The following is a 15,165-nucleotide window of genomic DNA, read 5'->3' on the forward strand; positions in this document are numbered from 1 at the left end:
TGAATGTACCGATACACATGGATTCATGGCATTAGTGGCCATACAGGAGGAGGGATTTGGGGAGATACAGTCCAAAAAAGTTAGTACTTCCTAGATCTGTATGCATGCATTGTATGTTAGTTGACATGCCATTTAGGAAGGATAGGGCTAGCTAGCAGCCTTCCTTCAAACCAGCTCCATTTTTTCAGATTTCCAAAGTACACAACACTAATTCACTTGTTATTTACTAGGCCACTGAGTCCAACTCTCTACTCAGTGCAGGAAATCCAGCTAGAGCATCCCCAGCAGGTAGCTGTCTAGCCTCTTTCTGAAAATGTCCAGAGAAAGAGAGAGGCTAGAGAGTTACCTGTTGGGGATGCTCTAGTTGGTTTTCCTATACTGAGAGGGTAGTTGGATCCAATGGCCTATGGGTCCATTAGCTTCTATGATTCTATAACTGTTTTATGTTACAAGAGGATAGATTTCAATTGAACATTAGAAGGAAATTCTTGATGGTAAGAACATTCTAGAAATTGAACCAGTGACCTAGACTTGGTCCTGCCCTCTGGGGCAACAGAAAACAAACATGCACCCACCTCTCTATGGCAGCCCTTGCAATATTTAAAAAATGCAAGCATGTCACCTTTCAGTCTTTCCTTCACCAGGCTGAACATGCCCACATCTTTCAACCTTTCCTCCTATGTTTTGTTTTCCATACCACTTATCGTCCTTGCTGCCTTTCTCTGGACCCCCTCCAACTTGTCTATATCCTTCCCAAAATGCGGCCCCCAGCAGTAAACACAGTACTCCACTGTTAAAGTATCCACTCTTGTTGTGCTTTTGGCATACCTATTGCCATTTTTGTTTGTTTGATGGTTGTTTGCAGACCTTTGTTACCTACTCTGGAATTTTTACAAAGGGAAGGATATAAACAGAATGAAGGTAAAATATATAAACAGAATAAAATAAATAAGTGTATGTGTCACTTTAAGAACTTGGGTTGGTTCTAGACCGCACAAAGGTTTGCTTTGCCGGCAGGTACTGAATACTGCTATAGCATATGATTTATTGGTGGTAAATGATACAGCAGATGGTACACAGCAGTGAAGCATTCCAGCCCTTTTGCTGATGGGGTCCTGGGTCCACTTATAGCCAATGGCAGAGTTGGCCCCTAAACGAATTCTACCCAGACTTATCCCTTGGTTGGCAATCAAATCCCCATCGCTGGAAATGTGGGAAGGGGATACCAATGGGAGAGAGATTCTCAATGAATGTATAGTAGTGCAGAAACAAAGAAAATCCAAGTGTGCAAGCATGACCCATCTTCCACCCCCAACAACTATGAGAACTGTACAAACAGGTTAGCAGCAGAGAAAAAATCTGTTCTCAGCCTTCCTGTCTTACCCAGCCTCAAACTGCAAAACAAATGCAAAAATCTATCCAAGAAGTTCCTAATACAAATGAACCCTTTCATGCAACTAAACAGTTATTCATATTTGGCCATAATGCTAATGAGCACTCTAAAACCCATCTGTCTGGTGGCGCATTATGCAAGTTTCCTTTGACCCTAAGATGCTTTAACATTTGCTGGGGTTAGGGATGAAGGACTGCTGTGGATGTGCAAATTAAAAACAAAACAAAACACTATTATTTTTAACTAAGAGAACGCCTCTCTAGGAAACTCCAGGTCCTGTAATACAATTCTATGGTCAACATCTGCCACAGGTTGACCATAGAATCGTGCTGGAGGACTTACAAATGCCTAGAGAAGTGCTTTCTCTAGGAACATCTAGGTTCTCCAGCACAACTCTATAGTCAACATCCAGCAGAGTTGTGCTGGAGGACTTAGAGATTCCTATAGAGAACATATTAAAACCACAAATAATCAAATCCACAAAAGTCAAAGCCGCAAATGTGGAGGGCTAACTGTATTTCTCTAATAATAATAATAATTATTCCAAAGATCATAGCGGTGAACAGCAAGTAAGCTAATTAGCAAGTAAGCTAATTTGCCCCCAACACAGTCTGGGTACTCATTTTAGTGACCACGGAAGGATGCAAGCCTGAGTCGAGGTTGGGCCCTTTTGCTGGTCTTGAAGTCGCAACCTTGTGGTTTTGAGTGAATGGCTGCAGTACAGGCATTTAACCACTGCGCCACCTACATCATTCTGATCCCTGACTTCAGAATGGAAGAATGACAGTTATATTCCCTGCTTTTTTCCACCAACACATTCCCAAAGCAGTGTTGCATGCAGGCACTCAAACCACCCAGATCTGCCTGGCTTCAGCACAACTGCATCTTGTGCCTTCAGGCCAAAGTCTGGAAAAGTTTTGCATTGTTATGATGCAACTCCCTGAAGTCAGCTGCAATAGCTGGGCCCTTCCAGAAGCTGCAGTCTAAAATAAGCAACTTTTCCAAGATCTGTTTTGGTCTGGATGTTACTATCATTATCACAGGTCACATGTAACAGAGGAATGGAGAATTGCCCAAGCCAGGAATCATATGTCACTGTCCATTTCATGCACAAACATGAACTATAAACTTTGGAAGAAGATATGTATCCATTGCTTTTAAAATAATAATAATAATAATAATAATAATAATAATTAAATGACAACGAAGAAGCTTTGATTGCCTGGCCAAGGGCTTAATTCTCAACTCAAGCATACCTGGAATCAACTTCTCATGTTTCCAGATGTGTGAGAAAATACCTATAGTTACTCAGTGGCACAGAAAGGCACTCTTCGCATGCTCAAGGGTATGTTGAGTGATCACTGTGTCTTTTTTTCTGAATGCTTATTCAACAGAGCAAGAAAAAAATGTTGCTCCTGTGCCTCTTGCTTGAACCTTAGCGCACATTTGAACCCAGAAACCATTCCAGGGGGTCAATCCCAAGATTTTAGATGAGCCACCCATGAAATTTCCTGCCCAGACAATTACGTAGGGCTATATCCTGGATGTTTATAAAAACGCACATCCTATGGCTGCTCTTATTTGGAACGGGTACAATTTGAACTGCAAGAAATTATTATTTTCCCAGCCTCCTGGGCAATTTTAGTTATCAACAACAGGGCCAGGAAAGGGCGCAGTATGTGGTTATTTCTATACAGTTAACCCTCTGTAACCACCAATTCTTCATCCACTGACTCAAGCATCCATGGCTAGAAAATATTCCAAATATATAGAAATTCCAAAAACCTTGATTGTGACATTTTATATAAGGGACACCCTTTTACTATGCCATTGTATTTAATGAGACTTGAGCATCCATGCATTTTGGTATCCACAGGGGGTCCTGGAACCAAACTTCAGTGGATACCAAAGGCCTACTGTGTAACTTTCCAATATATCAGTCATAATGCCAACCAGAGGTACAGGCAACTGCAAGGCTCTGCCAAAAGACACCAGTCCAACATTGATTATTGATTTATAATAATCCCATCTTGAATCCCAGTTTTGGGAGAAAGGTGGGAGAGAAATCTAATGAATTGATTCTGCCATTTTAGATAAGGGACACCATTTTACTATGCCTTTGCCTTCCATGGGACTTGGAGCCTACTAAAGGTATAGGCAATTGCCAGAAGAAGGGGAAAAAACAACAAAAACAGGTCCAACGTGGATGGACTGACACATTTGGAATCCGCCTGGGGCCCTTTCTGGGAGAAAGGCGGCATCCAAACAACATAAATATAAGTAATAATAATAATAAAAACCCTGACTCCCAATTTTGCCAGAAAAGGCGGAGGGGGATATAAATCTCATTCATTAAGGGCTGCCTTTGGAACCCGCCTTCCTCCCAAAAAGGGAGATTCAAGGCGGCTCATAAGATATTTTATGTTCTGTTTTGCAAGAAATGCAAACGTCCTGGAAAATATCCCAAATCTCTTAATAAGGGGAAGGCTTTCTTCCTCTTCTGGGGCGAAAGGGGGAAGAGAAACCCAGTTGGGGGAATAACCTGGTTTGATCCCGCTTTAAGTAAACGGAATCAAACCATATGCTTTCTCCATTCCAGATGCACTTTTCCAGCCTGAGACTCCAGTCCCTTTGTCTCCCAAGACAGCCAGGATGCCCTTCTGAAGCCAGAGCCTTCTTCCTACCTGGGTGAGGTTCCAGCCAGGCCTGGCACCGAGCTCCCCCTCTCCTTCCCGGGGTTCTTGGCTCGACCTGCCCGGCAGAGAGACGTCAGGAGGCGGATCCGGGCGGAGCTCTGGCCGCTTGCGCTGGAGGCGGAGGAGGATCTGCAGAAGGGACCTGCAAGCGCTCTCTCTCCCTTGGCTTTGGCAGTGAAAGGCTGGCTCTAAGAAGGAAGAAGGAGAGGCGTCCTTAGGGGTGTGTGGGCATCACCTGGTGACACTCTCCCTTAGAGGGCAATCCTAGAATCCTGGAGTTGGAAGAGACCCCAAGGGCCATCCAATCCAACCCCATTCTGCCATGCAGGAACTCTCAGTCAAAGCAGACCCAAAAGAAAATCATCCAGCCTCTGCTTAAAGACCTCCAAGGAAGGAGACTCCATTCTCCATTGAGGGAGTGTGTTCCACTGTCTTAACAGCCCTTACTGTCAGGAAGTTCCTCCTAATGTTGAGGTGGAATCTCTTTCCCTGCAGCTTGGATCCATTGTTCCTGGTCCTGTTCACTGGAGCAGCAGAAAAGAAGCTTGACACCCCTTCAAATATTTAAACAGGACTATCATATCACCTCTTAACCTTTCCTTCTCCATGCTAAACATCCACAGTTCCCTAAGTCATTCCTCATGGGGCATGGTTTCCAGACCCTTCACCATTTTAGTTGTCCTCCTTTGGACACGCTCCAGTTTCTCAACATCCTTTTTAAATTGTGGTGCTCAGAACTGGACACAATATTCCAGATGGGGCCTGACTAAAGCAGAATAGAGGGGAACTATTACATCCCTCGATCTAGACACCACTGATCCCGAAACATCTGCCTTTGGGCAGGAATGTAAGGTACTGCACTTAGGGTGGAAAAATGAAATGCACAGATATAGGATGGGGGACACCTGGCTGAATGAGACTCCATGTGAAAGGGATCTAGGAGTCCAAGTAGACCATAAGTTGAACATGAGTCAACAGTGCAATGCGGCAGCTAACAAGGCCAATGCGATTTTAGGCTGCATCAATAGAACTATAGTGTCTAAATCAAGAGAAGTAATAGTGCCACTCTATTCTGCTCTGGTCAGGCCCCACCTGGAATATTGTGTCCAGTTTTGGCCACCACAATTAAAAAAAGCCATTGATTAACTTGGTCTCTGTTTTTCTTTGCCTCAATTCGTGGGGAGAGCCAGGTAAGTTATAAGTGTTATTACTATTGGCATGCAGCCAGCAAAATATACAATTTATTTATTCATTCATTCATTTTCATCAAGGCGGGTGGGCAAGGAGGCACCACATGCTGAATACTTTGTGAGAACCAATGTTTTCAGATTCTCGCATTTTCAGCATGTATATTTGTCAATGAACAGATACTGGGGGGAAATATCACAAAAGATAGTGCTCTGTCCCCAGCAGGGAACCGAATTTGGAAAGGATGCCCCCAGGGGCTTCTCACTGCTCAGGAGAGCAGGGCACATGAAATTATGTATCAAATATTTTGAATAAGCTAGCCAGAAATTGAGGCATGCTTCCAGAGTGCCACATTTGTTTTCTTTCTTTAAAGCTGTCTTTCCTTCTGCCTTTCCAAGTGCCTTCTTGCTTTCCTTGGAGTTCATGCTCAGCTCTCTCCTTAGGCTAATATATAGTCATTCTAATGCTTGCTATAGCCCTGTATAGCAGGAATGGACAACTGAGACCTCCCAAGCTGCATCCACACTGGAGAAATAACCCAGTTTGGCACCTATGGAATTCTGGGACTTGGATAAGGGAACTTCCCGGTTTGCAATGTGTTAGACACTGCGGCGCACTATTCGAGACTCATAATAATATCCTAAACATGTTAACTCAGGAGACAATCCCATCGAGTTCAATGCTCTCAGGAAACAGGAACTGACGCATTAAAAAAACGCCAATTCAGGAAAACCAGAAGTGAAAGAGAAAATGAACTGATTTAGAGGCAAAACCCAGGGAGCATAAACATACCCTGCAAGTGTCTTGGTTTAATAGGGGCACTTGATTAACCTTCCGCTGTCCCACTTTTTCAGCTTCTTTGCAATGGCCCAGTTTCTCCTTCTTCCTCCCACTTTCCCCTTTGGTCCTCAGCTTACTTCAATTGCTGCCAAGTGAGTTCAAAGTGCAAAATAAATTGTATTGTTTGATACTTGTTGTTCGTCGCCTTGAGTATTGGGAAAAAGGCGGGATATAAAAAATAATAGTAGTAGTAATAGTAGTAGTTTGCAGTCTACTAACTCATCAGTTTCATGCTCCCCATTCATTGGGAAACCTTAGGAGGTATCTCTTCTAAGTTCAGTTCCCTGCTGAGGACAGAATACTGTCTTCTGTGAATTTTTTCGCCCCAATATCTGTTCATTTACAAATATACATGCTGAAAATGGGAAAATCTTAAAACATTGGTTCTCCCGAAGCATTCAGCATTATATAGAGCCTCCATACCCGACTCGCCTTGATGCAAATAACAATAAATAAATTATATATATTACACTTGCTGCGTTCCAAGCCCAGTTTCCCAAAAGCTTTTCCCCAAGTTCTACTAAAGCAAGAGAGAGGACAAAAGGGGCAGAATCTTGCATTTCTCAATGTAGAGTCAACACAGGCAAAAAGTGTTGCTGCAGCCTTTCCTAGCTTGTTGGTTCTTCTTCATGAATACCTCTCTTATCTTGACCGCAGACTCTGGTATTGCTTGGCCAGACAGGTCAAAGTTTTTATTTGTGAAATGTTGGGAGGTATGCATATGGGCTTATCTGGAAGTAAATGCTACTGAGTTCATTTAAACTCTGTTCCGGCTTAGAATCATAGAGTTGGAGCCATCCAGTCCAAACCCCTGTCATGCAGGAACTCTCAATCAAAGCATCCCTGACAGATGGCCATCCAGCCTGTTTAACATGCTTGACATGCATAGGTACATATTTGTGTCTTATAGCACAATCTTGCTGCAGTCATTTCCGATGTAGCTTACAAACTAGTGAATACATTTACCTAAAAGCACTTCCTATGTAGTAGCTCAGTATTTTTTCAAAAGCCCTGTATGGTAGCCTTTGTCTTTGTAGTGCAGAGGGACTAAGTTGGTTGTGATTTAAAAAGAATGACAACTACGGTCCAAAACACCCTGCGGAAATAATCCAGTTTGAGACCTCTTTAACTGCCTTGGCTCAGTGATAGGGAATCCTGGGAACTGTAGTTTATTGTGGCTCCAGAGCTCTCTAAATGCCTCACAAAACCACCGTTCCCAGAATTCCCTAGCATTGAGACAAGGCAGTTAAAGCAGTCTCAAACTGGATGATTTCTGCAGGGTGTTTTGGACCTAAGACGTGTGGTTAAGGTGAAGACTAAATTTATACAAGGGACTTATAAAGCTCATGTTCTTAGTTCTCATTCAATACCAGACTTTCTTTCTTTCTTCTTCTGGGTCGGGAAAAACAAAATATTTGTAAGATAGAGAATGTGTCTGTGATTATGAGCATTTGTGAGCTAGCTCTATATTTACATCACCCACTTAGTCTGAAATAGATACAGTTGGTTCCAGATCTGGATGGTAGTGACTTAAAATTCAACTGCTGCTGAAAGCCTGTCCAGAGCAGACCCACAAAGTGCTATTGAGATGTCTCCCAACTACGGGCCTTTTGATTCGTAATGGCCTCTTTGCACTTTAATTACTATTTTTGTTTTGTTTTGAGTGGTTTTGTTTGTTTGTTTTGCTACTAGAGGTTTAGTTACAAGTTTCCAATTCACTCAGATGCCATTCACTTCTTTCCTCTTTTTAGCTAATATTGTTAGTCCTTTTTTAATAATTTGCCATTCAATTGGCTAAAAAGAAAAATGGGCAAATAGGAATCAACTAATTCAGGTCAACCTTTCAAAATGCTAGGATGAAAGTGAGCAGGAAGCCAATAATTAAAGGTACAGGGGCCTAGAACCAGATGTTTCTTTAAAAGGTCCTAGGAGAAAATTGACAATTAAAATTGGGATCTGTAGTGAATGGGACAGTTTTCTGAAGAAGCATATGCAACGATTTTCACTATAGTGATGGACTATGAATGTTATGAGGAATATAGTGCTATATTAGGTGTTTTCATACAACTGAACCACTGTTTTAATTGTGCTTCCAGGTTATTGTAGAGGAGCAGTCTCTACAGCATTGTTGTAGTTGTAGTTGTGTGCCTTCAAGTTGTTTCCAACTTATGCTGACCCAAAGCCGAAGCTATCTTTGGGCTTTCTTGGTGGGATTTCTTCAGAGGAGGTTTACCATTGCCTTCTCCTGAGGCTGAGAGTATGTGACTTGCCCAAGGTCACCCAGTGAGTTTAATAGTTGCATGGAGACTAGAACCCTGGTCTCCAGAGACATAGTCCAATGCTCAAACCACTGCACCACATCAACGCTCTCTCTACAGCATTAAAGGGTCCTAATGTATAGCAACCCAGTTTAAGGGGAAAAATACAAATTATTGAGAGCAGAAGGATGTAGAAAAGTGGAAATGCCTTTGAAGTTGCCTTTATCACACAAATAGCTCCATCTGGTGGCTACACTAAAATCTAGCCCTATAATACAGCTGCGTAGAGCTGCAGATATGGGTATGCAATCCTTAAGGATACTTAGGCCTGTTACAGACTGCCAAAATAAAGCTGCTTCAGGTCTCTTTGGAGGTATGCTATTTAAATGATGCATGGGTCCTAAGAGTCCGGAGGTCGCGCCAAAGCCACACTCCATTCCTAAGCACTGGAGTGCAGCTTTGGTGCAGCTTCCGGATTCTTAGGATGCATGCATCATTTAAACAGCATACCTCCAAAGAGACCCGAAGCAGCTGTATTTTGGCAGTCTGTAACAGGCCTTAGAGTTAGACTCAAAGTACACATGCCATCAAGGTACACAAATCTTACAACACACAGCTGCCAGAGGGCTGCAGAAGACTTTCAGCTCCGTCCACTACTTGAGATTCTTTCCCTTCATTACACATCCCTCCTTCTCATCTCTCATTTCTCCCAGGTTTTGGGCATTACTCAAAGAAATGTACCTGAAGGGTAGGGATTGTGGACTTAAAAACAGCAGGCAAGAGGAGTCTTCAGCAAGTCTCTTCTGTTGTATATGCCTTCATGCATGTTCATCGCTTTGGTGTGCAAACATTTGTTGTTCATTGTTGTGTGCCTTCAAGAAATTTCTGACAAGGAGACCCTAAGGCAGAGCTATCACAGGGTTTTCTTGACAAGATTTGTTCAGAGGGACTTTGACTTTGCCTTTCTCTGAGGTTGAGAAGGTATGACTTGTCCAAGCTTGCCCTGTGGGTTTTCATGACAGAGTGATAGAGTTGTAGTCCAACGCTCAAACTGCGACACGCTAGTTCTCATACAAACACCCTTCACCCTTCTTTAGATGTATTTGAGGAATTTGAAGGAATTGTTCTCCTATTTCACATGCTTTTGAAACCTTACTTAAGAGGAAGTATTAGTAAACATTACAAGAATTGTTTGCAAGCAGAAACACAAAACTGGGCTGCATGAGTGTCCTCTTGTTAAAGGCTGAATCCCAATTCACACAACATGAAACCTGTCAGTTTTGCTTTCTACCTCCAATTAGTTTTGCTTCACTTTGGAAACGAAACCCCATCAGGCCTTTTTACATCACTTTTTCATCTACACAACTACTGGATGTTGTCAGTTGAAACAGACCCGGTGGGGGGGGGGGGAACCCCTCTGTGAAAAGGCACAAGGGAGTTTCGGCTGCAAGATCCAGATCCAGTCACTTGGTTGGTGGTTGTGGGAAACAGAAGGCTGAATTGGACAGTTAGCGGTCTGCTCCAACAGATATGAATACTATTGACCCCTCAGCATCCTTTCTTTGCTTCTGTGTGAACAAGAATTATTGATTCATTGGATTATTCTGATGGAATATCTTTGGGTTTTTTTGTTCGACAGTGGAACACACTCTCTTGGAATGTATGGAGTCTCCTTCCCTGGAGGTCTTTAAACAGAGGCTGGATGGCCATCTGGGTATGCTTTGACTGAGAGTTCTTGCATGGCAGGAGGCTGGACTGGATGGCCCTTGTGGTCTCTTTCAACTCTATGAATCTATGATTCTCCCCAGAAGCCAAGGTGACTAAACTGAGACTGTCATACTTTGGCCATTTCATGAGAAGATAGGACTCACTAGAAATGACAATAATTCTCGGTAAAGTAGAAGGCAGTAGGAAAAGAGGAAGACAGCATTTTAGGTAGATAGACTCCAGCAAGGAATCCATAGCCCTGAGTTTGCAAGACCTGAGCAGGGCTGTTAAAGACTAGATGACTTGGAGGTCCCTCATTCCTGGGGTTGCCATAAGTTGAAGACAACTTGATGGCCAGTAACAACAATGAAATTGTAAGAAACAGGAACAAAATCTGGGACTTTCCCATTAGATTAACTCTTTTATGTCACCGGATGGCTCTTAACATTTGGCCATGATGCTCCAAAGACTCCAAAACTAATTTGCCTGGCAGTAGAGCCAGGGATAACTATACTGCTGGGGGAGCATACACAAGTGAAACTGGCTTGAAGTCAGCATAGCTGCAATGATGTGAATAAGCAAGTAACATTTTTTTTTACTATCTATCAAACAGTAGATGTCTCCCTTTGCTTGTGGCTGTGTGATGTGCCTCACATGTGCACTAAGCAAACACCAACAGCCAGTATTAATTTTCCTTTCCCAAGCTAACATTCCCATCATGCTTTGTAGAAAATCCACAGGGGAGAGAAGATAACGTTGAGTACAAGCGCTGAGAACATAGCACCATGAAAGCAACAAATTATAAACTCCACCGAAGAGAGCGATTTTTCCCCACCTCCCTGCCAGTAGGATCACAGGCCTGGTACTTTAGTCAAAAGCCTCCTTCTTTGCCAGCAGGTTCAAGAGAATCATCCACAAGAGCTAAGTGATTCCTTTCAAGCAAAGATTCTCACGACGATGACAGCAAACCGAACGGATTACAGGGCACAAATAGTGGGGAAGAAAAGCTGCTTCAAAAATAATACAGTCAAGACAATGGGGTTACCGTTCCGGTAGCAAAGCGAAGTACAGGAGGGGATTGCAATGAAAGGGAAGTGCGGTATCTGCACACCTCGGAGGACTCTCACGTGTCATGAAATTTGGCAGGACTCGTGTTTCCCCCGCTTGTTGCCTACCCCTCAAACAATGAGGCTAAGCCCCCCATGTGTAAGAGCTGGTAGAGTACTGGCAACAAAAAAATTAAACATTAAAAATAATTCTCCTGCCTAATCACACTGCATGCAAAATCAGGAGAACAAAAGGACTCTGCAATGCTGCTCTTACCATTGGGGAGATAATTAAGGATGAATGAAATATTGTTCTGTGGATTTGAAATGAATGTGAAAACCTTCTTAGGAACAATTCTGTTTTGTTTCATTTGGGCCAAAGCTTTCCCTCAGCTGCAGGGGTGTGTGCGTGTGTGGAAAATCTGCCTGGCATTTAAATAAATACCCTAATATGATGGCAAATTTGCATAAACACACAAAGCTGTGTCCGTTATTATTGATACAAATGGGCATCGATGGAAAAAAGAGGGATACTAAATTTACAAGTATCCTATGATATAGGGTCTTAGTGAAGATTCTGTACCCTCCAATATTTCACAGATGAAAAGCGAGATGTGTGGCTATGCAACATCATAATATGGTTAAGATAGTGAACTTGAGGAAGAACAACACCCAAGCTAGGAGCTGTTGACGCAGCTTGCCTTTGACTGAGCCTACTGGGAAGGGCAGGTCTCTGCCATCTCTTCTCCACTGAGTTGAGTACAAGCTACGTTTGCACTTTGAACTCAGTTTGCAGCAACTGAAGTAAGCTGAGGACAAAGGGAGGGAAGGCAAAAAAACGTTTTAAAAGCAGCTGAAAAGTGAGATGACAGAAGATTAACTGGGATCATTCCTGCCAAATTGGGACAGTTGAAGAGTATTATATTCTTCTTTTCTGGTTCACTATTAAACTTCTGCTAGTGCAATACCAAAGGATTTCCAGCTGGTACATCTTCAGTAGGCCTAGCAATCCATTTTACCAGGCTAAATAGATACCATGTGCTTACATAATCTGAGCAATGATTGAGCCATTTCCTTGCAAACACATGATATGGCTTTATACTAAAAGCTGTGGATCCACCTTAATCTCAGTGGTTTAGCTGTAAGACCTGAGACCCTTCCACTCAGGGGTGGGCAAAGTGCAGCCCTCTAAAGATGTTTCTGTGGCTTTCCACACTTTCAGGTTTTTTTTACTCCTGGAAGCCTCTGGGTGCAACAAATTACATTTTAAAAGGTTGCAAGGTCTTCCTGTACTGTTTAACACCAACATTTTCAGCTTTTGAGAACCAGATGTGGACTACTGGCTAAAAAATACCCCAAAACCACACATTGTGTTTTTATTTGTTTGTTTGCTGTAATCTGTGCAGCCCCCCGGAGGTTCTTGCAGCATAAAAGTTACACCCAGACCTGGCATAGTTGCCGAGCCTGCATTAATTGGCGATGGTAAAGACTGAACCTAAAAATACATGTTGTTGCATGAAGCTACAACTTCTTAGGATATTTTAGAGGCAAAAAAGAGCAAGCAAAATGATTAAAGGGTTGGAGCTTAATTTGTAAGAGGAAAGGCTAAAGTATTCAAAAAAGTGTAGGCTAAAAAGATGACTAAGGTCATTATAGAAGCAAACAATTTGGCATCTTGGTTAAGGAGTGCTATGGGATGAAAATATTTAGTTTCAGGATTATCTTCTGTTGTTTTTGGAATTGGGATTATCTAGGTTTTGTGCCAAATTGAGGGTATGTGGGCCCTATCAAGGATAGACTTAGATAGGTTGAGGAGGTGGGGCACTAGTTGATCAGACAGTAATTTGTAAAATTCGCCTGACAATCCATCCAGACTAGGCGTTTTGGCACGTTTTAATTTACCTATTGCTCTTTTTATTTCCTGCAATAGGACAAGAGTCGAGGGGGTTACTAGAGCTAACTCTAACTGTCCCTTTATACATAGAGGGTCCTTGCTGTCTCAGAAAGAATTTTAGCAAGAGTAAAATCACATACATACTCAAATGAATTTTTGCCAACTCCTAATAACTCTAACAGGTCAACTTCTGAGAGAAGTAAAATACCTGATTCCATTTTGCAACTTCTTAATATCACTAGGGTGTGCTATAGCTCATGAAATCTCAGAGAGGTAACCTTTTAGGAGCCTTCCTTGCCACCTGGTATTTTATATTCAGCAAACATAACTTGTATTGAGCAGCAGGTCTACATTAAAGCAATGTATGTTAGCTATAAAGGATGAATAGGAAGAAACTGTAATATCAGCTTGCAATGCACTTTTTTGTACTTTTTTACTGAAGTGATAGATAGCATTAAATCTTCAAAGCGCTTTACATATAGTATTTCAACCTATTGTCCTAATAGGGCCTAAGTACCCTAAAGGCACCATATCCTGTCTGATCTTGGAAACTAAGCAAGATCAGCCTTGAATATTACTTGTATAGGAGTCCACCAATGAATAACGGGTGCTGCAGGCTATATTTCAGAAGAAGGAACTGGCAAAACCACCTGAGTATTCCTTACCTAAGAAAACCCAGTGGCATGCATGGGGATGCCATAAGTCAACAGGTGACTTGAAGGCACATAAACACACACAACTTACAAAATAGAATTATAACATTAGTAGAGATTGACAATCATCATCATGGCAATCTAAAAACAGTCTTTATAAAAGCAGGCCAGTATCATTTTTTGTAAAGTGGAGGTTGGAAGCACCATAACTTTGAAATAAGTAATCTGCTATTTGGCTTAGTTTTTACTGCAGAGGTAAATATGACTGGGTTATACAATTTTAGACTATAGATGAAAGATCTTCAACGTGCAGATAGATATATCTAACTCTACACATTAAAAGGAAGATAGAATATCACGGAGTAGGTTTCTAGCCTGATCTAAACAAGGGAATTTTTCTGTGTGCAGAATTTTTCCACCATGGCACCCTATGTGTTTTTTCATTCTACTTCCAATATTTATTCAACAGCTAAGATATTATCAAGCAGTAAAAGAAATCAATTGCTCAATATCCAAGAAATTCCTGCACATCAATAAAAATAGCAAAACACAAAAGATGAAAATATTGAAATATCAGCCAATTATATCATTGTTTTAAACTATTGCAACCTGGTCTATCTATGCTGATTTAACTGATTAACATGTTGGTGACAGACCCAATATGTAGATCAAGGGTGAGGAAAAGGCAAACTCTTCCCCCATGTGGGTGAATAATCCTCTTTTTTTCTCTCTCTCTCCCTCTGGTCTGTTTATGAGAGAAAGCTGGCAAACATGTGGGCAGTTATCTTGCAAAAGGTTCAAAAACAAAAATTAATACAAGGATCATGATGCAGAAACAGCTGTAGAGTGACTGACAAGGGCCCCTCCATAACACCATGCATGATATTATTTTCATCTTGTTGCTTCATCACCCTAGTGTTGCTTATCCCTTCCCATTTTATTGCCTTTCGATCTTAATTTATTGAAAAGCTAAAAGATGTTTTCTAAAAATAACTTTGGAGCTGCTAAAAAATGCAGCCTGTTACTTGTAAATTTCCACCAGCTGGGCCTGTCTGCTTTAGAACTGACACCCTTGAGAATTACAAATAGGATTTAAAGCATGGATTTGGGTGGGGGGTATGAGAGAATGACAAACAGATTCTTTTTTAATTGTCAAAACATTGTGCTGAGTACTCATTCTTTGCAAAGGACCTTTATTTTAATTGTTTTGTTGTTTATTTCCCTAACATTTTTAATTGGGAGAATCAGACATAGACATGCCAAGTTCAGGCCACCTGCATCAGGTTCTCCTGTTAGTATATTTTAAGGTCTCTGGCAGGATCTTTCTTTGTTCTGTTATATAAAGCAGGACTTCCTTTCAACCAGACCTAGTCCTATGTTATACGAGGCTGCAAAGGATTGGAAAGTTACTTTTGGAGGTGGTTAACTTCTCCTGGCCATTCCAAAAAAGTAATGTTTCCAAGTTCTAGGAAAGTGCATTATACTGATTT

At 41.7% G+C, this 15,165-nt stretch overlaps 1 protein-coding gene across 2 annotated transcripts in view; it reads right to left on the reverse strand.

The window, feature by feature from the left end:
* LOC149305901 (uncharacterized protein F13E9.13, mitochondrial-like) overlaps positions 1-15,165 on the reverse strand; it is a 47,267-nt gene that overhangs the window by 153 nt on the left and 31,949 nt on the right. For both annotated transcript variants that reach the window (XM_089540759.1, XM_089540760.1), the window contains exon 8: positions 4,078-4,277. In XM_089540759.1, coding sequence (XP_089396885.1) covers positions 4,078-4,277 — 200 coding nt within the window. The remainder of the gene's footprint in view (positions 1-4,077; positions 4,278-15,165) is intronic.

Source organism: Sceloporus occidentalis, unplaced genomic scaffold (assembly GCF_023333645.1).
Source record: "Sceloporus occidentalis isolate IW3139 unplaced genomic scaffold, rSceOcc1.0.p SCAF_10, whole genome shotgun sequence".
Classification (NCBI taxonomy): Eukaryota; Metazoa; Chordata; class Lepidosauria; order Squamata; family Phrynosomatidae; genus Sceloporus; species Sceloporus occidentalis.